The sequence below is a fragment of the Coccidioides posadasii genome, chromosome 1 (genome assembly GCF_018416015.2).
Source record: "Coccidioides posadasii str. Silveira chromosome 1, complete sequence".
Taxonomy (NCBI): Eukaryota; Fungi; Ascomycota; class Eurotiomycetes; order Onygenales; family Onygenaceae; genus Coccidioides; species Coccidioides posadasii.
The window spans coordinates 2890406-2910260 of NC_089407.1; the positions used below are offsets into that span (position 1 = coordinate 2890406).

Genomic DNA, 19855 nt, shown 5'->3' on the forward strand with positions numbered 1-19855 from the left:
GTGCTGGGGTACTTTTTGTACTCTTCGTTGTTTGTATTAGCCCGTGGAAAAGCGACGAGCTGATTTGAACTATAATCAGCTCGAGCCGATTTGAGAATTAAGATGAGCTCTCGGGGGACCGATGGCGGGTCTTCCCCGTATTCACGCCCAACCACCACCCAGCATCAACAAACAAGATCTCGTGAAAAAAGAAATGATCTCAAGATGCATGGTACTACGGGGTAAAAGGGCTCGATCTCGGGGATATGTAACCTCGATATCGAGATTTCGGCGCATGAGCTAACTATCCCGTACGTACATAGTCCAAATTCCCTTTCTTTTTTCCCTGTTTCCTTTCCTCCTAAACCGATGACAAAAGCAGTGCAAGGAGGAGAAATGAAGGCATAAGGCCACCCTTGACGGGGAATATTCCGAAGGATGACGAAAAGGAAATAACGCAGATTTCAGGATAAAATACATTTGATATGAACATTAGACCGGGGAAAGGGGACGGATGATACAAAGAAGTATCCGGGGGGTGGAGAAAATCGAGTCTCTCAGCGCACAGGTTAAAATACTAGAAGCGAATGAACATGCTAGGGGCGAAGGAGGCTGTGGCAAACTCAGCGTTTTCGCTTCTTTCCGGATTCCCTATCGTCCAATCTGCTTTCAGCATCTTTCTTCTTCGCCTTTGTCTCTAACTCATCCCAATCCTCGCCTTCATCGTCATCTTCTCCGCTGATACCCTCGCTAGCCGAAGCACTAGCGTCATCATCAAACTCACTCTCCTCTTCAGAGCTTTCTTCGGATTCATCAAGTTCTGACTCGTCCATCTCGAAAGCGGATTCCTCGTCTTCCTCCTCCTCCTCAGAGTCAGACTCCGTGGCCAAGAAGGACCAGCCACCGTCACGGAAGAACCCATGTGGATCACTGGTGACGGTTTTCATGATAGCGCTCCAGTTAAGATTGAGAGGTCCTTCAGTGAAAGCAATGTCGACAGAGTCAAGCCAATCCTTGACACCTTCAAGATTTTCAACAGGGATGGTATTGATATGAACGGGAGGTCGATGGAAGTCCTTGAATACAAACACAAGATCGAAATTTTTCAAGCCGAACTGTAATTGGAATTAGACACTGCGTGAAGCAAAATTATGTCCTTATAGTGAGGATAACTTACCTGAACGCGCTCCAAGTGTGCCACCTCAATTTCGTTCAGGGTTACAACCAGGAAAGGAGGTTCAGTTAGCTGAACAACAGCATCAGTTGTTGGCTGTATCAAAACATTTGATCTATTGGGTACTCCGGTGAACCCGATTTCTCTGAAAGGAATATCGACATCAACACCTTCGTCTTTGCCAGCATCGGAAATTTTTTCAGCAAAAGCCTTGAACTCTCGGTCTAAGGCAGCCCTGCGTCTTCTTTCTTCCTGTTCAGCCTCAAATTCTTCTTCGTCACCATATCGATGCTTTCTTCGACGGTTGCCGGTTTCGTCGAATTGCATCTCCGTGGCTTCACGGTAGAATTGTACCTCTCTGGTCTTGCGTTTGCCAATCATGATTGGGGTCTTGAGATGAACATGGATAAGCACGATCATTTCGTGTGCACACGGTTGGAAGAACAAATGTTTCACATTGCTAAAGAGGACATCGACATGCTCGCTTCGCAAGGGTGAGAGATAGCGGAGACCGTTTTGGTGTATCTCAACCTCTCCTGGAACCCTCTTGCCATCCAGAGCTGGTCGAAGATAGACGTCTGGTAATTTGATGGGGCGGCGGTCTAAAAAATGTTAGCATACTAATCTCATCATAAGGACATAAATTAGACATACTTCGGATTTCAACGAGCTTATCTTGCTCAACGACATCCTCCATCTCCTTCTTCACCTGCTCTCTTCGCAAAGCATTTTTTCTAAGCTCAGTGATATCTTGCGCAACTCGGCCTAGTCGGTCTTTATCTTTGGACCTCAAGGTCAAGTTTCTCAGAAAGTGGGCAGATGGATCCTCGAAGGGTTGGTCATCCTTCCGACCAACTCCTTGGCCAGGAGACAAGAAGTTAATGCGTAGATAGGCATATTCACCTTCATCGCTTTTGCTGGCGTTTTTAATAGTATTTATGTGAAAAGGGACGGGCCGACCCATGATAGGGACAATAATTGAGGATGCTTTAGGGTCAACGTAGATAGCCAAATCCTTTACTCTGGTAGGCAATTGACTGTCTCGTTTGTAGGATTCGAAGCGCTTGAAGTTTTTCTGCGTGACTCCATTCTGGTCACCAGTGGTGCCTGCGAACCGTTCAAGGCCTTCTTTGGTCTTTTTCGCAGCCAGTTCCTTTTGATGTTCCCGTCTCCGTGCTTCTGCACCTTCACTGACTTGTGTAGGTCGTTCTGCTCGCAGTTTGGTTTTTGTTATGTTTTTGCTTGCAATTGCGCTTGATTTGTAAGGCTCATTTTTGGATTTCTTCGGCCTTTCCTCCTCCTCTTCCTCATCGCCGAAGTAAAAAGACACCGAGTCTAAGTCAATCCCGGCATCTTTTGTGAAGATGTGAGGTCCGCTCTCACCGACACGTACTGTATCAGTGATAACCATGGAATAGAGCCGGTCTTTTTGTTCTTTTGCACCGGGATCTGCAACATCGGTAAAACCAATTGAAACACGCAGGGTCATTCCGCTCCTCAAAGTTTTGGTATTCTTGCCATTTAGCACCATGTTACTGTCTCGTAGTTCGATACCAATGCCGGCACCAATGTTTTTAACAAAGTGCTTTTCCAAATCAGGTTTTTTGGCCCTGACCATCCCAAGAGCTTTGTTATAAATATCCTTCACCATCGCTCCGTCACGAATATCTTTCATAACGTTGTCATAGACACTGAGTAAGAAACTGTAGCTGCTTTCTTGGGACTTCGTCGGATCGACAAGAAAAGTACGTCCGATTGCGGAAGCATATGTCTGGTACCGAATGCCAAAGGTAGCAATGATAATACCAGCCTGTAGGTTATTGGAGTCACTTGTGGCAGAAAACTTCAGGTCATACTTTCCGCCGCTCTGAATGATCGGTCCATACGCCCAGTCAATCTGGTCAGGATCAAATCCGGCCGGTAGTTTTGCGAGCTTAGTGAAGAATTTCGAGTCGTCTATTTTTGCCTCCACCTTTGCAGCGAATGCTTGGTGGCTCATTTTCTTCTCTTCATCTAAAAGCTGGGACATCTCTTCCACAAAATACTTCGACATAAGTCCGCTGCAAGCGCGTGAAGCGTTCCGCATTAGGATCTAGAAATTTAGGATTTAGTTGAATTCCACCATACTACTAGAGCAAAACCGTCACCCACTAGTTCTTCCTGCGATTTAATGGAGAAACAGACGCTCGAAAGCGCTGGTGCGATATCCACCTCCTCGATAGTTTTAAGCGTTTCGGAAAACGTGCGCTTCCATTCATCGGCAAAGGGACCAGACGATGTGTCTTTAGATAGAGTGCCAACTTTGTCCTACACGGATATTAGCAACTTGGTTTCAAAAGAGTGTTCTGGGTCGGATAATTGACTTACGCCGGAGCTTTTAATTACATCTAGGCATTTTTCAAATGCCTTGATTTTCGTCTCAGGATCCTTTGAGCATATCAAAAGCTCCACAGGGATTTTTCCACCCTTAAGAGGCTCCAGGAATTTTGCTTTGAGATGTTAGATTCGCTTCATTTTGCTGAACACAATCAGGGCTCTTCCACACCTTTCGCCGCCGTAGTCACAACATACATCGCCTCTGTGGTGAATACACAAAGCGTCGAAGGGAACTCATAACCTAAAAGCCAAAACTGAATACCGTCAGACGGGGCTTTCATCAACGTCACTCCAGTGCTACTTACATGCATCGCATTACTCTTTTGGAACGAATTTGTATCTTCAGTTTTGCCGGTCAGAATGACAATGGAAGTGGCACCGCCGAATAGTGGGTTGGCGGATCGCTTGTCTGCCCTCCATGCTGAATAGAGGGTTGATAGGCGGTTGGAAAATGCAGCCTTGTCGATTTTGGTATCGCTTCCCATATCGGGGGTTGAGCCCGGGCGCAGTTCCGGGGGGAGGGGATATTAAGATATTGGAAAGTGCAAATGGAGACGGGCCACAAAGAAAAAGATGATTTAATGCTAATTAAACAGAACAATTGTGGATTCAACGGAGGTGGATGCCAGGTGCAATGCTGAATGAAGATTGGAGAAGAAATTGCAGCTCTCCCCGGCGATGCGCTCACGCCCTGATGGAACGGAAAGCTCTCAACGCGTTGCTCGACTCTAGCCGCATGCGGCCTAGCGCGCCACGTCAGATTATATAATAAATTGATTAATGACATAAGCATGTTGTTTGTCTTGTTTGACTTCTCCGGCAGAACCGAGTTTGGCGGGCGGCAGGCACCATAGAAGAAATCTCTCCCGACGACAGCCAGCGGGATATCTTTCACGGCATCACGGGAGAGCTGTGTTCATGATCTAATATTCACCGGTGTTCTTCTGTATTATGCACTCTTTTTTGTATCAAATGCCCAACTCGTTTCACAGTTCCATGGATTTCCGCTTCTCCGCCGTTCACTGCTGATGGAGCACTCGTCTTTCGTTTGGGCGCAAAGTTATGTCCTTTCCTACCGATGACCCTTCTCAGCTCTCTTTCGAAACCGACCTATCCTCGGACGCTGATTCCGAGGGAAGTGGACGCCGAAACCCACGAACAAATGCCGCCACCGGAGCTTCCGCCGCCGGCGTTCGAGCGCTTAGTGCGCAGGCCGTAGCATTTTACTTTCGGGCACCCGTTAAAGCCTTCTTTCGCACCCGCGTGGAGTATGTATTTAGTATGGCAGAGTTCTAGGGGTATATAGCTAATAGATATTTGCTTGTAGTTATATGGTATGCTGCTTTTCTATCATTGGGATTGTGACATGCGCTGAGCGCCGTAGGTGCTTGCCAGGGCCATCAACCCTCGACTTGCTCAAGGCGGCAGTTGGTCCTGGAAAACTACTACTCCAGGCTTATTAGCTCACGCGGTCCGCACGTACGGCTGGACTTTTATTCCATATCAGGTCCTGCCGCCTCTGATCGCAAACGTTAGGTACTCGTATCCCCATATCTATGGTCCTTATAGCCCAACGAGCATAATAGGTGCTAACGGACGACTTTATCATAGTGTTGGAGCAGTCCTGTATACATCCTACCTTCAGATCCTCAACAACCTACACGGGCCCGCCTTGATGGCTAATAGACGCATTTACCCACCGCCGTCCCCCGTCGACACATTTCTAGCTGGTTTTGCGGCGGGCACAGTCCAGTCGGTCGTCGCTGCGCCGTTGGATGCTATCCAGGCGCGCTTCAGATCGGACGAAATGCTCAATGGTCAGCACCGGAGTGCGTGGCACTATTGGAAGAATAAACTTAGCAAACTCGGAATGCGGGGGATATTCTCCGGGTGGACGCTATCTTTTCTGAAAGACAGTTGCGGCTCGGCTCTGTTCTTTTGTTTGTTTGAAACAATCAAGTCCCAGGGATATTACTCCTTTGTGACACGTTACTATGGCTCTCTCCAACCCCCTGCGGTGGAAAGGCTGTCAACACTTGCAAACTCTTCGAGCGAGAATCCAGTCATCAAGCCGCACTACGCGCTGGAACCGTGCTTTCTGATGCTCGCCGGCGCAACAGCCTCGATCGGGCAGCAGGTTGTGTTACACCCGCTTGGGCTAATTCACAATGTGTATTACAGACGGTTGGAACACCTCGATGACAAACTGAGCCAGAACCAGTCGAGACGCGCCTGGATGAGAGATCGCTTCGATGCGTATCGAGAGACCTTTGAGCGCTGTCAACGGAAAGCACAGCGGGTCGGAAGCTGGAGGGTTTGGCTGTATCGTGGGTTCTTGTGGAATACAATTCGTCAGGTGCCCAGCACTAGCGCCGGCCTCGTGATCTTCGAGCTGGTGCGTCGCAAGTATGGGCTCCCCACGGAAGCCGTTCACATCAAAAAGGATGGATATGACATTCTTCTGGCGTAGGCGGGCCGGCCAGGCCCGATTTCCTGGCATTTTGCTCACAACGGCCCGAAAGGTAGTTTCTCTTTGATCTCGATCGCAAGGGGCGTTTAAATGTTGGATGGATGTGACACCGTTGTTCGAGCGTTTCGACATTTTCGAAGCCACGTTTAGATGTGCATATTGGTTTTTCTCAGGTTGCTTTTGCGTGGTGCAATCTTTGTGCATACTACATACCCGTTGTTGTAGTTTTGCTAGATATCTCTCATAGACAAAGAGCATGGCAGCGGTAGCGCCACAATATCATATACATTTGATGAAAGTGAACACACAGGCAGTCTGCGATTTCGCCTCGCACGGATTCGAGCCGTCATCCGCGTGCCATCTGCTGATCAAGTCGTCGCAGGACTCCACATCACCCCGACGGGGCGCAGGCGGCGGCCTTCATTGGACGCTGCGAGTGGGCGGCACGGCTTACTAACGAACCCAAATGCAAAATTCAAAATTTCTTCGAATCGGGCTCGGCTTTGTGCTGCAATTAGCAAGCGTGGAAGTTTCTGCAGATGGTCGAAAACGGGGGGAAGATATTGGGCGGTCGCGGAAATATAGGGGGACATGGTGTATAAATAGAGAGCCGCTGGGGGGCGACGTAGATGTAGCGACAGAAGGCGGCAGTTGGGAGTAAACAAATACATAATGAAAACGCCCTTGTCAACTTTCCCCTTCTCCGGACCCATGGGGGACAAGATTCACTAAGCTGAAGATCAACGTCATATCGTCGCAGTTCATTTCAGCTTAGCCCTCCTTTCCGCGGCAGCGCTGTGGAGTGAACCCCCGACTGTTCAGACGGAAATAATTTGGTCCTGCACTAACCCCAGCACATGACCACGACTGGTCCAAACAACGTCCACCTCACCCTTCAGCGTCTGCACGACCAAGCACCTTTGGCAGCCTATCCCGACGGCTTTGCAGAGTCAACCGATCACCTCGTCCACTCCCCGTGGGATGCTACCTCGTCTCTTCTCCTCATCTGTGCTTCCACGGGCAAACTCACCCATGCACCTCCGGGAGACTCCACCACCTGGTCACCTGTGATACAGCCTCTATCCCCTTTTTTGCCCTGCCCGACTTCAGTTCCGAATTTCTGATCACGATAGGGCTGCCTCGCTCAGCCCGGCACGACCGCCACCATTTCTTCCTCAAACCCACCAGACTCCTCCGCTTCAATCCCCCTCCGGTCCTTCACCTCTAATTCCCGGCCCTCCTCTGAATTCTCATCCTCGCTACTCGACGACTCTCGCGAGAAACAGGGCGCCCGGAGGTCTCCTTCGTCCTCTCCACCACCACCTTCCACCCCTTCAGAATCAACCTTTTCAGTCTGGTCCGATACTGGTGATCTAGCGGAGCAACTCGCCAGCGAAGAAGATCCCCTACACATCCAGCTTCGAAAATCCCTCGATCAACAGGCATTCAGTCGAACTGGCGCGCGTTCGAAACCTTCTCGGTCTAGAAGAGTTCACTACTCGGAGCAAGAGGAGGAGCGGGACGTCCTTGGCGACAGCGGAATTTCTAAGGAGGCTATTCGCGTCCCGGAACCTCCCCCCCGGAAACCATCCCGAGTCGAAACGGTTCTAGCTTCCATCATGTCGCCGGGAAACAGGCGGACAGCCCAAATGCATGGGCTGGTGGGCAAGCCTCTCTTGTATGCTCCCTCCTTATTGTCTAAGTTGTACTGGCTTCATTCTGGTAGTTGAACTAATATTATAGTGTAGATATTTCACAAGTGTTTTTGTATCATTAGGTGTTTTCTTATTCGGCTATGACCAAGGCGTTATGTCGGGCATTATCACGTATGTTGATCTCCTTGCTCTACGCTCCTCTTGATCCTGGCGTGTGTTCACCGTATTAACAACCCGATTAGAGGCCCATTCTTCAAGGACTACTTTAACCAACCGACGCGGGCGGAGATTGGGACTATGGTCGCTATTCTAGAAGTCGGAGCTTTCATTTCGTCGCTTTGTGTTGGAAAAGTCGGTGACATCATAGGCCGAAGGAAGACTATTCTTTACGGGTCTATCGTCTTTTTCATCGGTGGTGCTTTTCAGACCTTTGCTACAGGAATCCCAATGATGTTGGTCGGCCGTATCGTGGCTGGTCTTGGGGTTGGAGCACTGTCCACTATTGTTCCCGTTTACCAATCCGAGATCTCACCTCCCCACAACCGTGGACAGCTCGCCTGCATCGAATTCACGGGAAATATCTGCGGCTATGCTGCTAGCGTTTGGGTAGATTACTTTTGCAGTTTTATCAATAGCCACTATTCTTGGCGGATTCCGTTATTCCTTCAATGCGTGATGGGAACTCTTCTAGGAGTTGGTAGTCTTATTATTTGCGAATCGCCTCGGTACTTATTCCAAACCCTCCCTTCCATCCTGAAGTAACTTTTGATGGCTAACTTTTTCTTAGATGGCTCTTAGACAATGATCATGATGAAGAAGGAATGGTTGTGATTGCCAACCTGTATGGAGGAGGTGATATCCACAACGACAAAGCTCGCCAGGAATATCGCGACATCAAAATGGATGTTTTGATTCAGCGTCAAGAAGGCGAGCGGAGCTATGCGGATATGTTCCGTCGTTATTATAAGCGTGTTTTCATTGCGATGTCGGCTCAGGCTTTCGCACAGCTAAACGGTATCAACGTTATTTCGTACTATGCGCCGCTTGTATTCGAATCTGCCGGCTGGGTCGGTCGAAATGCCATCTTGATGACTGGCATAAACGCAATTTCTTATCTAGGCTCGACCATCCCCCCGTGGTACTTGGTAGATCGCTGGGGCAGGCGCCCGATATTATTATCTGGTGCCGTCGCAATGATCATTTCGCTCAGTCTCATTGCCTATTGGATCTACCTTGATATCCCAGCGACGCCAACCCTGACCGTTGTTTTTGTTATGATATATAACGCCGCCTTTGGAGCTTCCTGGGGACCCATTCCATGGCTTTATCCTCCAGAGATCCTACCACTAAGTATTCGTGCTAAAGGTGCAAGTTTGAGTACGGCAGCTAACTGGGCATTCAACTGGCTCGTCGGGGAGCTTACGCCTGTTTTGCAAGAGGTGATCCAGTGGCGACTTTATTTGATGCACGCCTTCTTTTGCGCTACCAGTTTTGTTGTTGGTAAGTTAGATAGCTCCCATCACCTGACCTTTTTCTGTTTGTGCGTCTAACGTTCGACCTGCCAGTCTATTTCCTTTACCCGGAGACAAGTGGTGTCCGTCTGGAAGATATGGATGTCCTGTTTGGAGATGCCACTACAGCAATGCCAACCCCTGTTACTCCAGCTGAGCGCAATGCTCTGATGGGACCTGGATCTCCTGTGCCGTCTCTTGATATCCGACGTGGTCCAGATGGCCGTCTTCCCCCCGAGTACGACATCCCTGGCCTTAACATTGAACCCCCCACGCCTAGTGCTAAAACTGGGAGATCCGTGGAAGAAACGGGTAGTAGGGAAGGAATTGGAGGATGGATATCCAATATGGTCAGACGTGGAAGGCAAGGAAAGAAAGACAACGACGATCAAGGCGAGTATCGGAGAGTTGGTCAGGATGAAGAAGGCTGAGCTTTCTCGCCTTGATGTTGAATGCGTGTTCCCGGCACATACATATGGAGGCCGGAGAACTACACCGCAAGCGGATGTAGGTTCTATGAAAAAGAATTCCGACTCCTCTCGCGCTGAGCTGTGTTGCGGTTCGCTCAGGTGGGATTCAGAGACTTTTTAACATTTCGCTTTTGTCCTCTTACTTTCTGGGACGAGGTCTGATATGAGAGATGGTATAATACTAGACTGCTATTTTGGCGTTTCAGATCGGTGTCTTTGAGACAGCGTGCCAATCCACCTGGCAGCAAAGGATTTCCTATTTTCGAGATTATTCGTCTCTTTGCAATTCATTTCTTCTACTTTTCTTGTTTATTTGTCTTTTCATTGCCACCTTCTTTTTCTTTTCTCTTTCTTTACTCTTGACAATTCTTTCCAAGGTCCCAGTGGGTTTTCGTGGGGTGGAATGGCGATACAATTGCCTAGACATGGTGAATCCGCATAGATTTAAACTTACAACTGATTTATATTAATGATTTTTTTTTTTTTTTTTTGGGGGGGGGGGGGGGGGGGGGGGGGGAGGATATCAGCCAGATGTTTGCTTTATTGTTGGCCATTTACAGTGGGTTTGGGACTTAGAGCTGGACAGGACTGAGACTTGAGCAGGCTATATTATTTCTTTGCTGATTACTATGGCCTTGTCATGCTTCTGAGAGAGTTCATTTTAGGTTGCCCCCGACCCGTGGATCCCGTCATCGAAGCGCTGTAGAATAGGTGTTTGGAGCTGGCCGGAGCTTGTTTGATATCGTTAGTTTTTTGAATGAAGATCCGAATCTATTAAAACTTTACATGTCGCGATACTCTGCATCTCTAAAAGTAGTGAATCGCAGCACCTCAGTTCCATCCAATCCCCCGCGAGTTCGTCGTCTGTCGGCTTCGCCGTTGCGCAGCGGTTTCGGGTAGAATCACGTGGAAGCCTGCGTCGGCCGCGACACGCTGAGACCACGCAACTTGATCCCAGCGAGGCTTCACCACCCCGTCGGCCGTTCACCTCTTCTCAACAGAGCTTCTTCTAATTCTCCGGCCTTTTCTTTTCTTATTAGTACCTGCTTTTTCTCCTCTCTTCTCACCCCCTTGAATTCTTTCGCTTATCATTCTTTGTAATTTGGCCCGGGCTGAGAGGCAATCTGGCCCCAACCGGTCGCCCCCTATTTTTCGTCTCCAACTCTTGCCCTTCACATGAACCAACACTGCTTTTAGGCAGTCTTCCGCCGACTTGTCTTCTTTCCAGCAAAGATCCTCCTCTTCACCCTTGGCGATTAGGGTTCGGTCGGAGGAACTTGCTTTGTTTGGAATTTACCCGTTTGTAATTCCAGATCTTTCATGAGCCGCGTGGGTTCATTGTCCGCTCGTTTCGATTCGACTCCCGCTTATGCTACGACTCTAATCTTGGTTTCACCCTTTAATCTTCTCAACTCTGGTTTAATTTCTTGATTTCTGCGTGTCAACTCTTTTTTACTCTCTCCATCCTTGCACCATGGCGAGCAATGAGACTGCGTTCGCTACAGGTGCGTCTTCCAGCGCAGACGTTCGAAGGAGAAATGTTCCCGGTTCGGAGAAGGCCAATGGCGGGTCTGGTGTACCCGAGATTGTGGTGGATGGCAAGAAAGCTTTTGCAAAGGTATGAAGGAATTGCTTTACAAATCATATATCCAGCTTCACGGCAAGTTTGCCATGATATTCTCTAAGTTTGAAAAGCATGGGGCCCCCTTTAGCTAACTGGTTGGAATTGGTAGAAATCGTCCTTCCTAGACGTCCTCGATGAGTGGGAATTTCTTATTGCACCAGTAATATTTACCGCTTTGGCATTCTTCACTCGCATGTGGCGCATTGGCCTGTCGAACATTGTGACATGGGACGAGGCTCAGTAAGTTGCTATTGGAATATGGCATACGGTCATCACTGCGGATCCATCAGAGGCTAATGGCTGTCGAAGCTTTGGCAAGTTCGGTTCTCACTATATCAAACGGGAGTTTTATTTCGACGTGCATCCTCCGCTGGGTAAAATGCTTGTTGGTCTCTCTGGATATTTGGCCGGGTATAACGGATCTTTCGAATTCAAGTCTGGCGAAAAGTACCCTGAGGAACTCAATTATACCTTCATGCGAATATTCAATGCGTTTTTTGGTGTGGTATGCGTGCCATTAGCTTACTTTACCGCCCGAGAGCTCAATTTCCGTCGGGCAACCGTCTGGCTTGTTACGTTGATGGTCCTCTTCGAAAACTCCTACGCAACGATTTCTCGATTTATTCTCCTGGATTCGATGCTTTTGTGCTTCACCTTCACAACAGTTTTTTGCTGGGCTCGATTCCACCGATTTCAGAACCAAAGCTTCTCATGCGAATGGTTCATATGGTTGTTCTTGACTGGTATCAGCATCGGATGTGTCTGCAGCGTGAAGATGGTTGGCTTGTTTTGTACTGCGTTGGTTGGACTTTACACTATCGAGGATCTATGGAATAAGTTCGGCGACTTGAAAATGCCAAAGGTGGGCTATTTCCAGCTTATCCTATGATTTTGTTTCGGCCTTTTACTAACTATCGAATAGACCGTCCTTGCCCAACACCTTGTGGCTCGTATCATTGCACTTATCCTTGTGCCGTTGGCCGTATACATGTTCTCTTTCTACATTCATTTCCTCGTCCTCGAAAACTCCGGCCCCGGCGATGCTCAGATGAGCTCACTTTTCCAGGCGAACCTGAGAGGAACCACTGTCGGGAAGGACAGCCCATTGGAGATTGCCATTGGATCCAAGGTTACCATAAAGAACATGGGATATGGTGGTGGTTTACTTCATTCCCACGTTCAAACCTATCCCTCGGGCTCTTCGCAACAACAAGTTACATGCTATCACCACAAGGACTCGAATAACGATTGGTTCGTTTATCCAAACCGCACTCAGCCCGATTATGATCCCGAGGGCGAACTCAGATTTATCGGGGACGGTGACATTATTCGCCTTATCCATGCCCAAACCGGCCGTAATTTACACTCTCATGCTATCCCCGCTCCAATCACCAAGTCCAACTGGGAAGTTTCTTGTTATGGAAACACAACTGTTGGCGATGACAAAGACCACTGGGTAGTGGAAGTCGTTAATGATGTTGCTTCTAAAGATCGATCCAAGATCCGAACCCTCACTACGGCTTTCCGCCTCCGCCACTCTAGCCTAGGATGCTATTTACGTGCTGGCAATGTTAATTTGCCTCAGTGGGGTTTCAAGCAGATTGAAACCACCTGTGTGAAGGAGAATAAGCCCTATGATGTTCACACGCATTGGAATGTTGAATCTCACGTCAACGAGAGACGTATGTTACCACTTTTCCCTATCCCAGCGAGTAATTACATTGCTGACTCCTTTTTAGTGCCGAAAGGTGATCCTGGTGCCTACAAGTCGCCATTCTTGAAAGATTTCATCCATCTGAATGTTGCCATGATGACTTCGAATAATGCTCTTGTTCCCGACCCAGATAAACAGGATGATCTGGCTTCCAAGTGGTGGCAGTGGCCTGTTCTCAATGTCGGGCTCCGCATGTGTTCGTGGGACAATGACACCGTCAAATACTTCCTCCTCGGCAACCCTTTTGTGTATTGGGGCAGCACAGCCAGCTTAGCTGTCTTCGGCTTGGTGGTTGCCTGGTACCTCGTCCGCTGGCAACGCGGTTACACCGAGCTGAGTCAGGCAGATATAGACCACATCCATTACTCTGGTATCTATCCTCTCCTTGGATGGGTTCTCCACTACCTTCCATTCATCATCATGGCCCGCGTCACCTATGTGCACCATTACTATCCGGCACTCTACTTTGCGATTCTGACAATGGGATTCTGCGTCAACTGGTTCACCCAAAATCTCAGCAAGCCGGCTGAATGGGCGGTTTACTTTGTCCTATATGCCGCTGTCATCTCCCTCTTTGTTGTATTCAAGGACATTGTCTTTGGAATGCAGGGATCAAACGAGCAGTGGCAGTATCTCAACTGGCTCAGCACTTGGCGCATTGCTAACCCGACATCGTCTTAAGCTGCTACTGCTGTAGCTTCTGTGTGCTTTAGAGATGCATGGACGTTTGTCGGATTGGGAAAATTAATGTTGATGAATAGATACCACTCCAGGAATACACGACTCGGGTTGGAAGATTTCCCTTGGTTTTAATTTTGGATGGAGGGACTTTTCTCTTTTCTCAATTTACTGCCAGTTCTCTGGAAAAAGAACAAGAAAGATGACATTGGAAGAGGAAAAAAAGGAATGGATATTTTTCGAAAAGATGGAAATCCGTCTTGTATAATCTAACTTGCGCTATTCAAATTGACTTCCATGTATCTTATTTTACAGGAGTTCTGTGTGCCTTATGGGCTGGCTACTGTTTCACCGCGGTTGTCTTTCATGGCACTCTCCCCCATATTGAACAGCATGATCGGGATAGTAGTCCGGATACTTATCTCATGGATAAGACTGATATCGCTTTCTAAGTTTTAAAGATTATTAACGAGGGAGTCAGAGGTGGTATATCCTTGGGCTTGTGCGACTAAATATTATATACAGTGGGCGGAGTACATATATGGCTATATTCCACGTTCTGGCTCCCATGAATCATAAAACTGGTAAAAGAAAAAGTCTCCACCCAAAAAGACAAATGCAATGAGTCCGACATGCTTCGCGCTGGCCTCGAAAAGAAATGCCTGGAAAAGAGGGAAAAAAAAAAAAAAAGGAAGAGGACAGCTCGTGGAGGATATCATCAGTCCCCCATAACAAAATAGTCAGAACCGAAATAGAAACAAAGGCGAAAGAAAGCAGTCAGCTCGCGATAACGGGTATTCGATCGAGATAAATATTTTTGGTCTCTTAACAACACCCTCCCGCCCATCCAGTCCCACCTCTCCCCATCGCGTCGTTTACCCCCAACGTCACCGTCCTCTGCAATTTCCCACCACCATTTCTCGACCCGCTCGTGCTCCCGTACCCTTTCACCCCACTGCGGCGGTCATTCAGATCATATCTCCCAGCCTCGATATTCCTATATATCCGCTCTGCGACCTCCAAAAACGCTCGCTCTACGTTCTCACCGGACTTGGCGCTCGTTTCCACATATCGCACCACGCCGTTAGCTCTGCACCAGGCTTCAGCCTGGGCGCGGGTGATGTATCCTTCTCCGCGCTCACGGTCGGCGTCCTTGACAAGATCGCTCTTGTTGCCGACGAGCACGACGACGATGCCTTCCTCGGCGATCTGCTGGAGGTCCTGGAGCCATGCTGAGAGGGAGGAAAAGGTGGGCGGGCGGGTGATATCGAAGACGAGGAGGGCGCCCGAAGCGCCGCGGAAGTAGGAGCGCGTGATTGATTTGTAGGTCTCTTGGCCAGCGGTGTCCCAGAGGGAGAGCTTCATGCGTTTCTGGACGGGTGGTGCGGCCTGGGATTTGGGTTTCTGCGGAGGTGGTGGGAGGCCGGAGGAGAGGTGCTGGGGAGAGGGGTCCGGGTTGGCGTTGCTGGGGGAGGAAGAGGGCCGAGAGGAATGTTTAGATGCGCTGGGGTTTTGGGTCTCGGGGAATGAGGTAGTGGGGATGTGCGACGGTTGGAATTGGGATTGGGAAGCCTCATCGTCGTCGAGCTCGTCGCTAGCTGGAGGGCCGACGGGGACGATGCGAGAACCAAATTCGACGCCGATGGTGACGTCGTGGGTGGTGGTGAAGCGGCCTTCGCAGAGGCGGATTGTCAGCTATATCTAGGGAGTTAGAAGCGATGCTATGGATGCGGGCATTGAGGGACCTGCGTACGCTGGATTTGCCGGTACCAGAGTCACCGATGCAGACGAGCTTTGCGATGTAGTCCCATGGCGGCTGGTGCGACATGAAGGCTGTTTGGGTGTGTGAGAATGGTGGTCGGGTAATCCGCAGACGAACGGCCAGTCGGCTTTGGAATCTTCCTGGCAATGATGGCTACGGATGCACAGACACAGGAAGACGAAAGGCTGAGATCCCAGAGGGAAGCGGGGAGGAACGAAAGGTTGGCCCAATTCCTGTGTTGCTGGCCGTTGGAGCCAGTTGACGCAGGCAAGCTTTGGCGAACGAGGATGGCGACGTGAGCTCAGTAGTTGAGGGTTGTGAGGGACTTTTCGGGGGTGGTGAAGGGTGCCTGACTTGGCGGGTTCTGATAGCTCTTCCGGGGTGCTGTGGAGGCGTGTTGTGATACCCAATTCCAGTTAAGCCCGCCCAGTCTTCTAGGCCTTGCCGCCTGCCGCCACAGCCGGAACTCAGTCCGGGTAACAATGCAGGGATGGGCCCGACCAGCGGCCCGCTCTGCTGCCGCTGCTGCTGCTAGTGAATGCCACCGCTGTTGCTGCCTGTGTGACTCGCCCGCTCTCCTGCCAGGCAGATGTCCTCGCGTCGAAGGGTCCCTCTGCAGCTGCGCTCCTCCTGACCGGCCTCCTGGCCTCTGGGAACGCTCTCCGGCTGGCGTCTGCTTTTTTGGCTACGATAACATGATGATATCACACTTGTAACGGCCGGTATCGAAAGCGGTCATGGGTCATACGAGCACATGACTGCGTTGCACGGAACCAGTCCCAACATCGCCTAGCGCGTTACCCTCACCGCAAAGATAAACCTGGCGCTAGTGTAACGGTACTGTATGGACGTTGTCACACCGTCAGTTGCTTCACTCGGGCGGTTGATCAGCGGCCAGCCAGCCAGTCAATCGCGATCCAACCTCGTTTCGCCCACTCATCACTTCGCTCTCTCGCTCTCTCTCGCTCTCCCGCCTCTACGATCCTCCTTCGAGTCTGGGAGGCCAGGAGAACACCAAAGGAACATTCTACGGCGCTTTTTGAAAGTCCCGGCAGACACCTTATCCTCCTACACATTGCATCCTACGTTCTCCTTGGGCTCTTATAGTCATTGCATCACCAGCATCACCAGCTTACCCTCCACCACGCTATATATATAATTACGACCTCATGAAATGCCCTTTTTGTTGCCTGTCGTCCCCGACCCATAATTCGGCTTTGGCTGTGTTGTCTTTAATCCTTTCTTCCATTTGAGCCTTTCTTTCACCTCTGCCTGAGGGTAAGCCGGTGTTTCTCAACTAGAGTCTAATATTGACCGCTCCTCTCTGAACCCTCACCTTCTTCCTCAAACTTTTGTGAATGACTTCGAACCGCCATGTTTTCAGAATGTAAGCTCTTTCAACCCTGTGGCCACTTGGCATCCTGTATATAAGAGTTAACCAGCCTCTTGTCTAGATGCGTCACGGTTTCTTGCACAGTCCCATTCGAGGATTGGCTTCGCTCCCGATAGCGCTCAGAACACGCGTGACCGCCAGAGACGGCCAAACCAGTCGTCCTCAAGGTTCCCAGCCTCGAGATCCTACCTCAACCGTGGGCTGGGAAACCCGTACAACCAAGCCGGCTCCTCACATCTACAACTTCCCTTCGGTCGGGGTTCCACGCAAGCTCCACTCTTCTACAGCACCACCGATCAGTTCCGGGAGGAGGATGATGAACAAGAGCATGAGCGGGAGATAGCGGATTACTTCGCTCTCCAGCGATCTCGGAGGAACTTTGGTGCCATCCAGATGGAGGAATCATCGGAGCTAGAAGGGGGGGAGGAAGGGAACGATAGCACCGAGCATGCAGATGGCTTTGGCCAAGGGAGGGGAATCAGAAGCTCCTGGCGTGGAGGCAATGCCAGCGGCGAGCCTTCCCGGAGGACAGGAGTGGAAACATTGCATGAGCAGAAGGAGGAAGACGACGACGCGCGATCTGCGAGCAGTAAAGGAAAAGGAAAAATGGTTGACGTGCGCCTGGAAGATTCGGTGCCAAACGATATGGTTAACCTAGACAATGGATTACACTCCGAATTTCACGATGACAATCCTCCGGCTGTCCAGCAGTTCCGACGGTCGCCCTTCGCAAACGATAGTTTTCAGGCCAGCTCGTCATTCATACCCCGCGAAACAGACAAGCAGACTCTATTAGATCATCCTCAACCCCCTAGCCCCGGGCAGTCGGAGGCACCACGGTCGGTGGCGTACGACGCAGAACCTCCCATGCATGATGCTTTTTGGGGACATTTGTTTTTACTATCTCTAGCCGGCCTTTTTGCGTCGTCGTTGATGGTATATCTTCATACGTCAGAGCCGTCAGGAAAGCCCGGACTTGGTGATACGATATATTCGACCCTTCACGCATCTTTCTATCTTCTCGGGACCTATACGCTCGTTTCTATATTCGTGTCGCTGCTGTGGCTTGCGCTTCTCAAATCATACGTTCGACCGTTGGTTTACGCAATGTTAATTGCTGTTCCGGTCATATTATATTCATTTGCTCTCTATTCATTCGTCTCTAGTTTCAAAGGCTCGTGGCATGGTGCAAGCGTGCAAGATAAAGTGATGCGGTGGGGATCGTTGGTTCCGGCGATCATGGCAACGGCGTGGGTGTATTCCGCGGTCAAAGGTCGCCATTCCACTGGAAAGGCAATCAGCATCTTGGAATTTTCGTGCCGGATCCTTAGCGCCAACTCCCCGTTGCTTATCGTGGGCCTTGCGACTCTGGCACTCATTGCTGCGTGGACATGGGCATGGATTCTGATGTTCACTCGGGTATTCCTTGGAGGCCACTTGAGCAAGACAAAGTCTATATTTATAATCAACCCTGAGAGTTGGTGGTTAGGCGCATACTTCATTCTGATCTACCTCTGGTCTCTCGGGGTCATTGCCGGAATTCAACGATCTGTGACCGCTGCCACTGTCAGCCAATGGTATTTCCATCGCCTCGCGGTTCCATCGATAACCCCTCGCCAAATAGTGCCTGCAGCGCTCTCGTTTTCCTTGACGACAATGTTTGGGACCATTTGCCTCTCCACGTTCCTCTCCCTTCTCATCCGTCTCCCTTTAATCATCCTGCCACGACGTCTGTCCTCCTTGTTATCCCTGGCAGCCTACTCGATCATCCCCACGCCAATTGCGGCTTTGACAAACCCGTTAACATTGACCTACGCTTCTATTTTCACTCAACCCTTAACTCCATCGGCTAGAACTCTTAGCCAACTCACCTTCCTTGCACCTTCATCCGCGGCAACGACCATCCATCCCCGTTCGTTCTCCAGCAACTCCAGACACGAAGCACCCACACTAGTCCCGTATCGCCTTGCCAAACTCCTCCTCCATGCCACGCGCTTTATAATGTCGCTTGCACTGGGCTTTGCAGGCTGGGTCTCAAGTGCTCGAAAGCTGCAAGTATCTGATGGGAGCAGCACCGTCCGTGGCAGCTTATACGCGTACGTTGTGGGCATGCTCGCCGGGGCGCTTGGATGGGGAGTGTTAGCAGCGATGGAAGGGGTATTGGCGTGCGTTTTGGATGCAGCGGTGGTTTGCTGGGCGACAGAGGTAGGGACAACACGCAGGGAGGTTAAGTATTGCCGGGAAGCTGGGTGGCTGTTCGGAGGAGAAAGGGAACGCCACAGAGAGGAGGTGTAGATGGCTTGGAGAAGGCGCCGTTGACTCTAAAAATCATGGCGATAGGGAGTCCAATCTTCACTTATATTTGGGGACTGCCTTTTCTTTTCTTTTCCTTTTCACCCCCCCCCCCCCCCCCCCCCCCCCCCCCCCCCTTTCTCCCCTCTTTTTGAGGAGATACATAGAAGAGGCGTACTGCGGTTTTCGATACTACCTTTCTTTCTGTTCTTGAGAAAAAAAAAAGTCTGCCTACTCATACAGCAAAAATCCTTGATCAAGGTAAGAGATCGAGGATGGGCAGGGGGGTAAAAAAAGACGGCTTGAGAAAGTAATGACACAGCTCGGAGACATGTAGCTAGGCCCCCTTTTGATAATCCAATTTTGCACGATTAATAGGCTCAGGTTAATACAATCGACTTTGCCATTGGTTAGTTAAACCGGATCTCGGCAGTTTCCTTGAAAGGATGTGCGTTTGTATATGATGCTCTTTGTCTATGGGTTCGCTGGGTAATTTCAGAGCCGTGCACCTATGTTGCTAAAAGCCCATATCTCGGGCCTAATTGGGGTTGGCTAGCGAGCTAGGGAGCTCTGGGGACGGGTCTTTTGCCCCTAGTTAACTATTGGGGGGGGTCTCGGTGTGGAGACTGACCCCTTGGTGTGCATTATTTTATCTTTTTTTCCCCTCCCTCAGAGGAGGTTGAGCAACTCCAGGTACTCGGACTGGCTATCTCATTATCAATACCTATTTATACTTCAGCTGAGGTGGCATTTGGAC

General features: G+C 49.9%; 6 protein-coding genes across 6 annotated transcripts; 4 read left to right on the top strand and 2 right to left on the bottom strand.

The window, feature by feature from the left end:
* Positions 1 to 206: 206 nt before the first annotated feature.
* SPT16 (FACT complex subunit spt16) lies at positions 207 to 4183 on the bottom strand. Its single transcript, XM_003071164.2, has 7 exons — positions 3835 to 4183; positions 3699 to 3783; positions 3521 to 3642; positions 3305 to 3460; positions 1808 to 3245; positions 1157 to 1755; positions 207 to 1094 (listed from the first exon to the last, which is right to left on the bottom strand). The coding sequence occupies exons 1-7, from the start codon at positions 4012 to 4014 to the stop codon at positions 603 to 605; spliced, it is 3072 nt and encodes a 1023-aa protein (XP_003071210.1). The 5' UTR covers positions 4015 to 4183; the 3' UTR covers positions 207 to 602.
* A 223-nt stretch (positions 4184 to 4406) lies between these two features.
* Positions 4407 to 6274, top strand: D8B26_000811 (uncharacterized protein). The gene is made up of 4 exons (XM_066123349.1): positions 4407 to 4797; positions 4857 to 4863; positions 4914 to 5065; positions 5141 to 6274. Exons 1-4 carry the CDS (start codon positions 4592 to 4594, stop codon positions 5997 to 5999), a joined length of 1224 nt encoding a protein of 407 aa, XP_065979423.1. The 5' UTR covers positions 4407 to 4591; the 3' UTR covers positions 6000 to 6274.
* A 532-nt stretch (positions 6275 to 6806) lies between these two features.
* Positions 6807 to 10410, top strand: D8B26_000812 (uncharacterized protein). Its single transcript, XM_003071166.2, has 5 exons — positions 6807 to 7677; positions 7748 to 7825; positions 7897 to 8379; positions 8442 to 9154; positions 9220 to 10410. The coding sequence occupies exons 1-5, from the start codon at positions 7619 to 7621 to the stop codon at positions 9594 to 9596; spliced, it is 1710 nt and encodes a 569-aa protein (XP_003071212.2). The 5' UTR covers positions 6807 to 7618; the 3' UTR covers positions 9597 to 10410.
* Positions 10411 to 10653: 243 nt separating this feature from the next.
* On the top strand, positions 10654 to 13954 carry PMT2 (Protein O-mannosyltransferase 2). Its single transcript, XM_003071167.2, has 5 exons — positions 10654 to 11253; positions 11369 to 11499; positions 11569 to 12121; positions 12182 to 12941; positions 12999 to 13954. The coding sequence occupies exons 1-5, from the start codon at positions 11110 to 11112 to the stop codon at positions 13652 to 13654; spliced, it is 2244 nt and encodes a 747-aa protein (XP_003071213.2). The 5' UTR covers positions 10654 to 11109; the 3' UTR covers positions 13655 to 13954.
* Positions 13955 to 14120: 166 nt separating this feature from the next.
* On the bottom strand, positions 14121 to 15865 carry D8B26_000814 (uncharacterized protein). The gene is made up of 2 exons (XM_003071168.2): positions 15405 to 15865; positions 14121 to 15346 (listed from the first exon to the last, which is right to left on the bottom strand). The coding sequence occupies exons 1-2, from the start codon at positions 15477 to 15479 to the stop codon at positions 14477 to 14479; spliced, it is 945 nt and encodes a 314-aa protein (XP_003071214.2). The 5' UTR covers positions 15480 to 15865; the 3' UTR covers positions 14121 to 14476.
* A 543-nt stretch (positions 15866 to 16408) lies between these two features.
* D8B26_000815 (uncharacterized protein) lies at positions 16409 to 19497 on the top strand. Its single transcript, XM_003071169.2, has 2 exons — positions 16409 to 16800; positions 16868 to 19497. Exons 1-2 carry the CDS (start codon positions 16788 to 16790, stop codon positions 19099 to 19101), a joined length of 2247 nt encoding a protein of 748 aa, XP_003071215.2. The 5' UTR covers positions 16409 to 16787; the 3' UTR covers positions 19102 to 19497.
* The last annotated feature ends 358 nt before the right edge of the window (positions 19498 to 19855 follow it).